The sequence below is a fragment of the Daucus carota genome, chromosome 3 (assembly GCF_001625215.2).
Source record: "Daucus carota subsp. sativus chromosome 3, DH1 v3.0, whole genome shotgun sequence".
Classification (NCBI taxonomy): domain Eukaryota; kingdom Viridiplantae; phylum Streptophyta; class Magnoliopsida; order Apiales; family Apiaceae; genus Daucus; species Daucus carota.
Window position 1 is genome coordinate 50,059,630 of NC_030383.2, and position 13,825 is coordinate 50,073,454.

The following is a 13,825-nucleotide window of genomic DNA, read 5'->3' on the forward strand; positions in this document are numbered from 1 at the left end:
CATACGGTCCAAAGATTTAAAAATATCTGTAAAAAAGTCAAGTAATACTTTACAAATAATAAATAAACAGAGGGAGGGCTCTTCAAGTAATACTTTACAATCCAATACCGATATATACATGTTGAATGCTCAGACGGGATAGTAATCCCCTTGCCGCAAGCCAGCTTAAGTTTTTGCGTAGTAATCTCCTTGCCGCAAGCCAGCTTAAGTTTTTGTGTGAAAAACTTTGAAACTTTAGACAGTGAAGCACTCTGAATTGCTCGCTTCAATTTGCTTCATATTATTTTTTTTTAAATTTTGTATTTGTCGGTTTTGTAACCGAAACCGAGCAAATTATAACCGAACCGGGTTTTTTAAGCCGAAACCAAAACCGAATTCGAACCGACGATTGCGGTTTTTATTTTAAAAACCGAGATATATAGTTGCGATTCCGGTTTTTACGGAAACCGAGCCGAACCGGCATATGCTCTCTCATAACTTACAAGTCATAACACACGCTCTAAATAGGTTATTATAATGGATGAGGGTAGTTAGAATATAAATTTTAAAATAATTTTTTCTTTATATAATACCAAAGAGAAAATAAATATTTCAAAAATAAGTACACACAATTTTTTTTTATAGGAACACACAACTTTTATTTTGATTTTAAAAATATTTTATCCTTTTACTTATTTTGATAAAAATATTATCATCTCGTGTTTTCTTCCCTTCTTATAGTTCCTTATTATACATTTATTTTAATTTTTGTTTTTTCTCAGAATAATAAATATTTAGAATAATATTGTTTATATTTAATTAAAATTGATTTTAAACAATTAATAAGCACATCTAGATTAATATAGTTTTTATAAGGTATGTTAAAAAACTTTCGATAATTAAGCCAATTAAAAAGTTAAATATTAAAATATGTCTTATTTATAATCAAATGAAACCAAAATGATGGTAAACAAACTCATGGTATATCCAAAAATAAAATTTTTAATATTTCAGTAGTATCTGCAGTATAGCATAGTGTGAGTTTCAAAAATACTCTTGGAAACTTCTTAAAATTATAATGTTTGAATTCATCTACACTAAATATAAATAAAGGGTTTACTTCACCAGAAACTAAATTAGTCTAGAAAATGAAAACTCATCCATGGCCAATTTTTCATCACTATTTTTAACTACAAAAATTACTATTTTATATATGCAAAATCTGACAAATATAAATATTTAAATACATATATATACGACGTATATCATCATCATCTTCAATCATACTACATTGATGAAACTCCTGGTATCATGATCAACACCTTCCACTACTCGCCGTCACCTACAACAACAATTTGCCTATTACCGTTTGTCATCATAACTTACCACTACTAATGAATATCTGCCATCACCGCACACATCATCCTGTCATTTGATACCATCATTAACCTCCTACAACTATAATTGATCATTAATCATCGATCACAAGTATCAATCATAAGTAATTTTTCTCAATTATTAAAAATAAAAACTTATGATTTTACTGTATTAAATAGTGATTAACAGCATATATAAAAACTAGTGATTTTTGTGGTTATAAACAGTGATTGAAGAAAAAGTTTCTAGTTTCCAGATTAATATTAATTTATATTTGATCACTTGCGTATAAATATATACAGTACTGTTAATATGCCAGCGGTTATTTGCTCGACTTGGACAACTCTATGTACACCAATGGATCAGTTTTTTTTTGCTAGGCTCACAATGGAAACACATTACTTGCCCATCAAGGACAATTTATGTATGCATGGATAAAAAAAGAGACAGCTCGCAAGGCAGGACTAAAAGACGATGGTGATTCAACTAATCGAATGTACATCCGAGACTTGATTGGTTAGCCCATTAAGTCGACAAACTATATTTATTGTAACATGTCGAGCCTTCTCGATCGATCACTTCTTAAAACATCAAACTACCTCCTCCCCATTTCTTTAGGACCCGAGGCCCACAATTTCGCACTACACATGAACATATCAACAACTTGTAGATATAGGTCGATTATCGTGGGCAAAAGATAATGTTTTACAGGACAGGTTGGGAGTTGCATGCTTTTCAGAGATGAATAATTTCGGAACCAAATGATTCTATAAATGCGGTGGAGGAATTTCTTTTTAGTTGTATTGTATATCTGGGACTGGGACTGACTCATCGATCAACCCGGGGTTATGTTCAAAACTCGTTAAAGCTTACTGTTGGGCCTCAATCTAGTTGAAGACCGAGTACAAGCCCACCAGAATAAAATTCAAGTGAAGAGACCTCTCCAATAGTGGTTCAAACATATGAGTAGAAATTCTCATCTAATTGTTAGAGATTCTGGTTTTATTTCAACAGCGAATTTCAAATTTAAATAAATGACTCGAATAAAAAAAACATGTTGGATAAGTTTTTATAATGTAGTCAACTAGAAACTAGAATGAAGGATTGCTTCCGTACTCAATCTTTCCATATATTCATGTATGTATTATTTATATCTCAATCCGCTGCAAGTGCTTGATTGCTTGCCGCATAATGCACAAATCTAATTCCTGTGGATAAACGTTAATCGTTCCGTTCCATTCATTAGTATATGGAGAGTGGCACAAAGATTATAGAAAAATAGAAAAGTGGATGAAGAGGCGGGGTGAATAAAGTGGTAGAACCAACTAATATTTAATGTATAAAAATTTACTATGCTTGATAGGTATACGATTGAATGGAACGTCCCAAAAGGAAACTATATACACATGAATACGATAGAGGGGTATCTGACATCTTGCCATGGAATGGAAGAAGCCAAGATATGACTATTGGCATTCTAAACTCCAAAGTCAAAACCCATGCATCTCGTTAAATGGATTTCAGATTTGGTATTAGTCAACTTCTGCACGTTGCTCCTTTTTTATGACCTTTTCTCCGATCCTTTGCTTTGAGTTGGAGTTATAAGTTGTTATACATGGACTATAACCTTTCATTTCAGTATAAATACCTTAATCGTTCCTATTGTTACATATCATTATATCAGTAAAACAAAATCAAGTTAAGTTAAATGAAGCCATATATCTTTCTTCCTTTCTTCCTTTTACTTGTCCCTTGTGCTCTTGCGGCATCAGCACCGAATCCAGTGATTGACACTTTTGGAAGGTATCTCCGACAAGGCGTCAGCTACTACATTGTGCCTGTTCCCCCTGAAGACCCGACGGTGAGCAGCCGAGGTGGCGGCCTCAACCTGGCTGCTACCAGGAACAAAACCTGCCCCCTAGACGTTGTTCAAGAGATGGATGAAAATAACAAGGGCCTTCCGTTCAGTTTTATACCAATTAATCCCAAGAAAGGCGTTATTCGCGAATCAACTGATTTGAACATCAAGTACATGGGTGACACGGCCTGTAATGAGTCCATGGTTTGGATGCTGAATCAGTTAGGTGATCCCAATGGACCATATTTCGTGACGACAGGGGGAGTTGAAGGGAACCCTGGGGCTCAAACCATTGGCAACTGGTTTAAGATAGAAGTATTTATCGACGACTATAAAATCATGTATTGTCCCACAGTATGCAAATACTGCAAAGTTATTTGTAGAGATGTTGGAATTGTGGTGGTGAATGGCAGGAGATATCTGGGACTGACTGATCAACCCCGCAGAGTTATGTTCAAAACTCAATAAGGGTTAGAGTTATGATTTTCACCAGCCATTTGAATATGTATTTCGTTTAATGTAACAAATAAAAAATCTGTGTGAACTTGTTTGGTTTGTAAAGCTGAAATTGAACCCAGATTGGTTATTCTTGAATTGAGGGGAGATTGTAAAGCTGGCTAAAAAGATAAAAGAATGTTGCATCATGCAAAGTTCACAAAAAACACAATATCACAAATAGTAGTACAACAATCACCAAGCTATTACAATTCAAAATACATAACTTAATCAAAAGAAAATCTGCAGAACCTTGCATTTGCTTAATACAGAACAATATGCAAGGCTTCCTTTCGAACCTTAATATGAGTATATATGCTCGCACAATATGATGACTTTAGCTTATAATCAGATCCTGAGGCAGGATTATTACCAGGAACTCAAATTTTGAAGATCAAGGGGAGGTGGGGAGTAGGGTATTACATACCTATGACGGTTTTAGGACCATCTATTCTTCACACTAACTTTCAAGCCATGTTTCATATACAAAATCATAGATAGACCGGGAGTCGCGACATGTCCTTCCACCAAATGAAAACTGTAATTATGGATCAATGCAGCTGCAACCAATTTCAGTTGATAATAGGCCACATTTTTCCCTAGGCATGTCCGCGGCCCTGCATTAAACGACACAAACTTATAAGGTGGTACGTGTTTTGAACTTCCATCAGCTGAAATCCATCTCTCCGGTTTGAAATCGCTGCAGTCTTTTCCCCAAACACTCACCATCCTTGCCATCGAAAACAGGGGAATCATCACTCTTAAGTTTGGATGAACACGGTGACCTGTGGGAAGAATGTCTGCCTTAGTGGCTTCCTTGTGCTGAAAAGGAACTGGCGGGTACAACCTTAAAGCTTCCGAAAGTGCACAATGTAAATAAGTCATGTTACTCAGCTCTTCTTCGCTGAAAAGTCGCCTTGTTTGAGTTTCATTAGGCGGTATGTGTGCTTGCAGTTCCTCTCGGATCTTTGCTTTTACTTCCGGATGTGTGATGACAAGCCAAAGAAACCAAGTTAAGGCCGAGCTAGTCGTGTCCCTCCCTGCAATCATGTGATTTAGCACGATATCTCTTGCAAATTTGTCGCTTTTCAACTCCAATGACATATCCTCTTCAGTTAAATACAACGTTAGTAGATCAACGCCCGCTTCATCTTCCTTCTCGTGGGATTCAACTTCCTCTGTTCTTAACTCGGCTCGTTTTCTTGATACATAAGCGTACACAACATCGTCTAAAATTTTCTGAGCCTCCCTCATTTTCCTCTCAAATCCGATGTTTAGCCATCTTAGCAACTTCCATAAAGGCAGAGGCACGATATGGCGCAAGAATATAACTTCTTCAGCATCATCCATTGCTTTAGAAAACGGAACTTCCGGAAATTCAGTGGAGAGGCTCATTGGATCAAAACCCGTGACGAACCTGCAAGTCGTGTCAAAGCTGAGTCTCTGAAACACATCTTGCATGTCCACAACATATCCCTCCTCGGAGACATGATCCATGATTCCGAGTAGCCCCTTCTCGATCTTCTCCCGGCTCGTTCTCATCAAGTAGTGGCGGAATCGATGATGATTGAAAAGGCCTTGCGCGTGTCTCCTCTGACTCCTCCACGAATGGCCATCCGCATTAAAAATACCATCTCCTAGAACATCGAATATGACCTTGAATTCGGACCCCTTGTTAAAAATTTCGTACTTTTCATTCAGAATATAACGGACATCGTCAGGATGAGTAGTGAACAACATGTCCATGTTAGCGAACCAAGGCCCTTTGAGTAGAAAAGTACCCCCTGCTTGAGCAAGATCTGCTGAACCAGATGCATGTGGATCTTGAACCATAAATTTCTTTATCATGTATGGCACCATCCCCACCAATGGCCAGTTCCATGGGAGACCATCGTTGTAGCGCAGTATTTTTATGCAGTAAAAGCTTAAAACTGCTATAGCAATTTCAAACAATCCAAGACCTAGTACTTCCATTGTAAGAAAATGTTTAGTTCAAGGATAACTAAGTTAAGATCATAAAATCATCTAGCCTCTTGGTCTATATATATACAAGAGTTGCACCTCAAATTAAATTAAGTAGTACTGTATTCTTTTAATCATCATTTCTCGGATAGGAGAGGTCAAACTATAAGAAACACGGGCATTTCTGACCGTTTCCGATATTTTTTATATACATTTTCCGTGATGCCGATATTTTATATTTAAAGAAACTAAAATACTACTAGTGTTTTTTCAATAATAAAAATACCCTGAATTGATAATTAGATATAGACGCACCTGCGAGATGATTTAAAATGCTTTCTAGATTCTTCGTGCTATAAGAAAGATAACCTACATTGAAAACATTAACCTCCGAGAGATATTTTCTTGTCGTGTATCACAAAATATTAATTGTCATCGCTCGCGAAAATTGTAAGAAGACTACGTCCAAATTACCTTATAGAGGAAATTTAATGAACTGTGTTCACTGACATATACGAGTAGCTCTAGTGCAGCAAATATCCATGCATTTTTTTCTCTATTTGCAGCTTTCATATTATCAGTAGTACACAGGGGAAGTTATGAGAAAGTTACAAGACAGTAAGACTGCATGTACTTCAAATAGGCAACGTCTCTGCTCTTGCTACAAACCTTGTTATAATCTGAGTTATTTGATTATTGTAATATTTGATTTGATATTGCCCGTTTTGGGTCGAGCTCGCACGACTTTGTTTTTTGACACCTCCCAAAATATATCATTCTATTGGAATTGTTCTGACTACATATGTTATAGCTTTATGCCCTTGTCCCACAACTGATGTGGACAACTCCTAACAGAATTTCCCAAAATTCTTGTATTTTCAAGATTTTTTTTGAAGATGTTATATATATTGGGTTTCTTGAGTAATTTATAATAATTGTGTTCAATATCTGATAAATAGTTTGGCCGGAAAAAACTCAGCGTTACAGTGGTTATATAAGAATGTCAGGCCTCTATGCATATATGAAGACACAAATTAGTGTATGCTGCTATATATATACTAGTATTCTTGTCCGCTACGCGTGGCAATATATTTACGAAATCGTAACATATCGAGGATTATGTTAAACTGATGCTTATTGTGATGTCCCAGGCATTCGAGAATTAGGTTCAGTATGAAATAAAAAACTGTTCCCTCTGCTTCTAAGTTTGGTGGACCTGATAGAGAGGAACATAAATACTTTTGTAATTAATGTATTCCAGACCAGCGGTTTGGACTTGTCGAAACATTGATGAAAATACAGGGTTATATAATAGCACTACATAAATTTGTCTAAGTTATTGCTATTCCAACGTTCTGCAGTTCTGCTACTACTGCTGTTTACCCACAAAACTATTGCAGCACTAGCTCTCTACGCGTGTTTAAGTTTCATATTTCTGTACAATGGAACAATGCTGGTCCCTGTGAAAAATTAATGTGAATAGAACATTAATCAAAATTTAAGATAGAAATAATTAACTCCAGATGAAATTATTGAATTAATCTGAAAAATGAATATCAGATGGGTCTCATCCCAACACAATGCACGCACATGCAAACATTGAACCTAGCATTTTAGTGTTGTACAAACAATGAAGCAGAGAACAGAGAACTGATAAGGTATGGCCTTTTAAATGAGATGATTGCACTGATTTATGCTGTATATATCAGTATCTCAACCGTAGACATGCATTAAGACTACTTAATAGTGAACTGGATTTGTGGGCCGACCTATTGGTAGCTCACACTTTGGTAAGTTAAATGCCATTTTATGTTGATGGGAGTTGGGGGTTTCATATTGCACTTTAATCTTGTTTGAAGATGGTTGGGTTATACTCCCTCCTTCACATTTCAATAGTCTTGTTTCTCCAATATATATTTTTCATATTATTTGTCCTTCTTTTTGTCCAATACAAATTTTATACAAGTTTAAACGTTAACATTTATTAACCCACACAGTTTTCATGATTTACAATGCAAATTATGTTAACTTTTAACAAATTGAATGACAACTTAGTAGTATCTTTGTATAACCAATGCATGACAACATATCACATTTAATATTTATTAATATGTGTGATTTTTGCTAAGTGGACTATTAAAATGAGAAGGAGGAAGTAGTATTTATTTCATGTCATCTATTTCCACTACAACAAATCGGCCTATTTACGACGGAAATTAAGCCTACAATCCGTCGTAAGTTCCTAATTTACGATGAAAAACTTCCGTCGTTTTTGCTCAAATAGTTAGTTTAAAAAACCGTCACAGTCTTCTACGTGCTTCGTAAGTTTAACCGAGCGTCGCAAGTTACCCCATGTAGGGCCCATAATTTTCATTATAATCATATTTAAAACTACGATGTATAGTCCGTTGTAAGTTGAAGAGTTAAGACGGAACTTCCGTCGTATGTTCAGTGTGGGCCCACAATTTCGAAAATTTTGATTTCAAACTTGCGACGGAAATTTTTGTCGGTAGTTAATTTACGACCGAGTCTATTATGAACATCCGGCATAAATTATAGAAAAATCTGGAACTTAAGACATATATATCCGTTGTAAGTTTAGATTTATATTTTGAAGCCCATGTTGTTTCGATATTCCTGCCATTTTATACCAATAAAAAATAGTCAAAAACCTATTCAACACCTAACAAATATTTTAGCTAATTATACCAATCCAAGCAAATAAATCAATCTACAATGTCATAATTTTCATGAACAAAACATCCCAAACACATAGTCATGCACAAACAAAAGGCTAAAACATCCATAAATAATCATACACAAACAAAAGGCACTAAGACTCACCAGCATTATTTATTTTATATTATTAATAGGTAATGGGATAAGTAACCTATTGGACTTGCTCTAAATGCCTCTAGTATATGAAAGGCTTAGAGCAAGTACAAGAGTGTCCTAAACTAAAATTTGAAGCATTTCATATAAATAAGTACTCCAAACTTGTCATAATGGTGCCTTAAAGCACCGGGACATCCATCAAGTGCCTCATTTTTAAGGCATTGATATGCAGGCATGTTTTATTTCACTTCTATCAATAAAAAAAAAAAATTCCCTCACTTTTTACACATCTCTTCTCTCTCATCTTCTCTCTTCCTCCAATTATAAATCGAAATATAATATTATATTAATCATAAAGCACTATTCACTACAACAAAACAGGGTTTTTACAACGGAAATTAAGGCACTTTTCCGTCGTAAGTTCGTAATTTACGACGGACTATTTCTGTCATTTTGGGTCAAGTAGTAAGTTCCAAAAAATATCATAATGTCCAACATGTGTCATAAGTTTTCTAAAAGCGTCGCAAGTTAGGCCTAGTGGGACCCATAATTTCATTAAAATACATTATGAAGAAATATTTTCATCGTCTTAAGCTCCAATAAAATGACGTCGATGTAAAAACTGGTACTTTTTTTTTATTTTTTGAAAATTAGGGAAAAATATTTAAATAAGCTAATTTATGACGGATATGTTGTCCGTCGTAACAACTTACGAAGGATACTTGTTTTACGTCATAAGTTCGGGCGCCCAACAAATCCGTCGCAAGTTATCCGTAGTAAATGCCCGATTTCTTGTAGTGGTTATAACACATATTGTTGGAGTTGATATACACAACTCATGCCTTAAATCATTAGAACACTATATTTTATTATATTTATATGACATATACTAGCTAGAACTCTGTTGGACTTGCTCTTTAAATTATTTATTCGAATTGATTTATCATTTGTAAATCTTTTATAGTGTTATTATTAGGAACTAATGAACCCACCAAACTGGCACAGTACATTTGGTTGGTGCTCATTAACGCATTCAACCAACAACAATACTCAATAAAGACACCATCTGCGATTTAGATTCGCTTTTGACTTCATAAAATCTCATAAGACTATTGCTACTGTTAAATTGTTAATGCACGCACAGACTGTCAAAAGATTAATAAAGCTGTACCAATCGAATTGAACATGTAAATAATGCATAAAGTGAACCCAAATGTTAAATTACCTAGTTACTCATTACTGAATTCATTTAAGTAGTATACCTGTCACTTTCTCTCAAAAATTAGGATCCGAAAAACTGCATTTCATCTTTTTTATCTTTGTCCTTTTTCAAGCTAGTCGAGAAATTTTCACTAGTTTTTTCTCCGATGAAAAGCCTAATCAACTCTTTTGTTTTCTTTTGATTTTTGTTGATGTATTCAATAAAATCCAATTGTTTAGGTGTTCGTATGTCTCTGCTTTTGAAGTGTGTTTGTTTTGTCTCTACTTTTGTAGTGTTTTTTTATGTTTTCATTTAGTTATATTTGAGTTTATTTCATTTTGGATTTGTTGAGAATGACTCTTTTGATCATTTTAAGAATGTGAAAAACCTTCGTCAAGTCTGGGGAGCCGGTGGTAACTATGACAAAAACTCATATTTTACAACCAAAGATTGTTCATCCTTTGAGGGTTTACACTTTCAGCATGTTTATAGCTGGAGTAGTTGGGGCGCCGTTCCCCCAATCTCGGTTTATGCGATTAGAGTTTTTAAACACTGGTCTAACAATGACTTTTATATGATAAAATCAATTGTGATGTTGCTGCTTTCTACGATATTCGTGCAATTTAGATTGCTTATAATATCTTTGATTTCATTTTTGGCTTTAATAAATTTTAAATTTTAAACTTTTAACTTTAACCGGCAACAACATCACTCAACTCATGGCCAATTTGCAGGTTTAAAACATTTTTAGCAACTTTCGACCTATATATAAGATCTTGGCTTCAACGAACAATGGCTGTTGTCATTTAATCATGTTCTAAGTTCACGCAAAATGTTATTCAGGAGGAATTCAACTATGTATTCTATCAACGTTGTTTACTGTTTCAGATGGAAGATAGAAGATTTACTTGTGCTGTTTCTCAAACTTAATTTTTGTAATTAATTTATTAAATATATTCTAAATTTACTGTATGATGCTCCCTGACTTCTAAAAGCATGTTTTTTTATATGTTCATTGAAGGAAGAAACCTAACCCTCCTCCGATCAGGTACGGTGAGAGCATAGGAGTTAAGGACTCAAAGTTAACACTTGATGTGATAAATGGTCAAGGAGAGTACGTGTTAGAAGTAGGTGATCATGTCATCAATCAATGTAAAATACTACTCCAAATTTTATGAGAAGCTGCACTCAAACATGTTCGAAAGCATACCACCAAGATTGATCACGGACTAGCTAGATTGCCTTGTATGATTAATTATTGTTATGTTTTTACGTCTCCCCTTAATTATTTGGTGGATGCTTGTTCCTTTGATGCTTCTTTTTAATGAAATCGGCTCTTTATTTCAGCCAAAAAAAAAAACAAAACAGAAACCCTTTGTAATCGTGGACAGTATGGTGCAAAAATGCTCGAATCGTATAATTATATGGTAATTAAATCTGCTTTTCCACATCATTTTACAAGGTAAATGCAAACTGGTAATCCAGCTGCTTTATTCAAATATGTACTACATATCATAATCCACGAAACATCAAACAAGATCGTGATTTATTTTATACATAATAATTAATCAAGCCCTCGCATGCTTGTCGATGCGTCGTAAGAAGCCTAAGCCTTCTTGAAGAAAACCTGAAAAGCTTTCTCAGTATTCAAAGCCAAGCGTCTGGTTCCACTCTTTTCAATTAAGATACCAAGGTCACCACAGACAGGTCTGCAAATGTCGCACACCCCGGGACAGAACACAAGCTTATACCAATTGTTGTTCCCCTCGAGCCTCTCTATTTTAAACCAGTTACTTAATGTATCACTGCCAGGATTTCCAATAACTCCCCCGGTTGAGACGAATCGTTGATTCGAACCTGCATCGCCTCCATCGAGCCTCCACACAGTGGATTGCGGGCAGGCCGAGCCGCCAGAGAATTCAATGTTCAAATCTGTGGATGCTCGTACTGTGGTCTCGTTAGGGTTTACAGGGAAAAATGTGACAGGGACACCGTTGTTGAGCTCACCGCCCTCTTGGACGACGTCTGAAGGGCATTCGCTGGTTCTTCCACTGTACAACTTGAGGCCTCCGCCATTGCCTCGGACCACGGGGAGTATGTAGTATTTTGTGCCGGTATGGAGCTCCTGGCCGTCTGTGTCGAGAACTGCATCAGTAGCTGCGAATATGATCTGCAAATTTGTGATGATGAGAACGACAAGGGTGGAGAGTAAGACGTTTGTGTTCTTCATTTTCTTGATTTTTGGTTTGATGATATGAATTGAAGTAATGCGGATGGTTCTTTATATAGCATGTTTAAGGATCGGACCGAATGTGTCTCTCTGGTGACTTCTTGATCTTGCGTCCGCTAATAAGGCAAAGCTGCCGTTTGCAATGAAAGTTTGAATAGTATTACAAAATATTGCTGCTTATTTTCTTAAGAATTTGGCGCCTACAATGTATATGAATCAAACTCGTCATTTTTGTGAAATTTACGTTTACGTGAACATTTTCAAATTCTATACATTGTTTTTGTCAACCATCAGTACTCTAACATGGCCACATGTAAATGCAATTCTTTTCTGTGGTAAAATGTGTTGCACACTGTGCGTCTATCATATAATTTTATATGATTGTTTTTTAATATTTGACGCTTTGACTTTGGGCACATATGTTTAAGTGCTTTGACCGAGTTGTTAAAATTATTATTTTTTAATTTTTTTTTTCTGAATAAAAATATATAATACAAATTTTAATTCACAAAAAAAATCAACCAAAAATAATAATTTTTAATATCTGGTCAACTCACCTAAAGATGTGTGCCAAAAGTCAAAACGCCAAATATTAAAAAAAGGAGGGAGTAAGTTAGAAATTTTACATGTCTATTTAAAGAATTTTGATTTATTAAAATTTATGAATTATTAAAAATATAATAATAAAAATAAAAGTGATTTATGGGTAATTTGTAACTTTTATTAAAATATTTAAAATATTTAAATAACTGAAAAAATACTTCAAACTAATTTTTATTTTAAATCAATTTTTAAGTTATCTAATATATTATACAAACAAATATTCCTCGATTTAAAATGTCAAACATTTTTAAGCCTATCCTAGGAATTAGGATAGACAAAAGGATCTTTGTCAAAATAACCAAAATCTGTGATCAAGTCAAAAAATAACAGCCCAGCTAAAAGCAGGTGCGGAATATTACAATTTACATGTTAATCTGGGAGTCCTGGAAAACAACTAGCGGTCCTTATTTGTTACTATTTCGGATAAATCCTAGAAAATGTGGGCATGGGTAACAAAAGTCCAATATTGACAGCAAGCTAGCAAGACATTATGCCCCGAGTTGAGGGTTATCAAATTGTGGACTGTCATGCAAGGTCCAGCTTACTGCTTGGATGGATATAATTGGATAATGTATTTAATTCATCGACATAACAGCAAGTCCAAGAGTGTCTTAATTCAAATCCCAAATATAATATACAATATCATGTCCTAATAATTTAGGACATATTTTACTCCTCCGTCTCAATTTATAGGTCCAGTTTTGAAAAAAAATTTGTCCCAAAATACTTGTCCTTCTCTTCTTTCAATACAAATTTATCTACATATTAATTGTGATTTTTTTGAAACTCAACATTATTCTCATTTCTCAATGCACTAAATCCCTATATTTATTGTGATTTTTTTGAAACTCTACTATATTTTCACTTATCAATGCACTAATTAATGATACATGAGATAAGATTCCATCTAATCAACTTTTTTCTTAATATGTGTGTTTATTCCAAAATAGACCTATAAATTGAGACGGAGAGAGTAGTAATTTGAACTCCAACAATGTGCCTTATTCTCATAATATATCTAATATTTTATTATTAAAAACTTTCTTTCATCATTAAAGCATAATATAAAAGTAGAGAGAGAAAGAGAGTGTTGATGAGAATTTATAATAAAATATTGAATAGGGTAAGGAGAGATGTGCCCAAAAATAGGGTTTGAGGAGGTTGTCCTAGTGATACAGGGTATCACTAGGACATTGTTGGATCAAGTTTTTTCATCAATTGCCCCATAAAATAGGGCATCTTTTGAAATTGCTCTAAATCTGGGCAAATATATACTTTGAACTAA

General features: G+C 34.6%; 3 protein-coding genes across 3 annotated transcripts; 1 reads left to right on the top strand and 2 right to left on the bottom strand.

Annotated features, from left to right (window-relative positions):
* The first annotated feature begins 2,980 nt into the window (after window positions 1-2,980).
* Window positions 2,981-3,808, top strand: LOC108211554 (kunitz trypsin inhibitor 5). The gene has a single exon (XM_017383186.2). It carries the CDS (start codon window positions 3,065-3,067, stop codon window positions 3,680-3,682), a length of 618 nt encoding a protein of 205 aa, XP_017238675.1. The 5' UTR covers window positions 2,981-3,064; the 3' UTR covers window positions 3,683-3,808.
* Window positions 3,809-3,865: 57 nt separating this feature from the next.
* LOC108211553 (alkane hydroxylase MAH1-like) lies at window positions 3,866-5,735 on the bottom strand. The gene has a single exon (XM_017383185.2). The coding sequence runs from the start codon at window positions 5,681-5,683 to the stop codon at window positions 4,148-4,150; it is 1,536 nt and encodes a 511-aa protein (XP_017238674.1). The 5' UTR covers window positions 5,684-5,735; the 3' UTR covers window positions 3,866-4,147.
* A 5,365-nt stretch (window positions 5,736-11,100) lies between these two features.
* On the bottom strand, window positions 11,101-12,107 carry LOC108211469 (miraculin). The gene has a single exon (XM_017383075.2). It carries the CDS (start codon window positions 11,935-11,937, stop codon window positions 11,314-11,316), a length of 624 nt encoding a protein of 207 aa, XP_017238564.1. The 5' UTR covers window positions 11,938-12,107; the 3' UTR covers window positions 11,101-11,313.
* Window positions 12,108-13,825: the final 1,718 nt, after the last annotated feature.

Coding starts and splice junctions, on each gene's coding strand:
- LOC108211469 (XM_017383075.2), bottom strand. CDS start 11,937: ATGAAGAACACAAACGTCTTACTCTCCACCCTTGTCGTTCTCATCATC.
- LOC108211554 (XM_017383186.2), top strand. CDS start 3,065: ATGAAGCCATATATCTTTCTTCCTTTCTTCCTTTTACTTGTCCCTTGT.
- LOC108211553 (XM_017383185.2), bottom strand. CDS start 5,683: ATGGAAGTACTAGGTCTTGGATTGTTTGAAATTGCTATAGCAGTTTTA.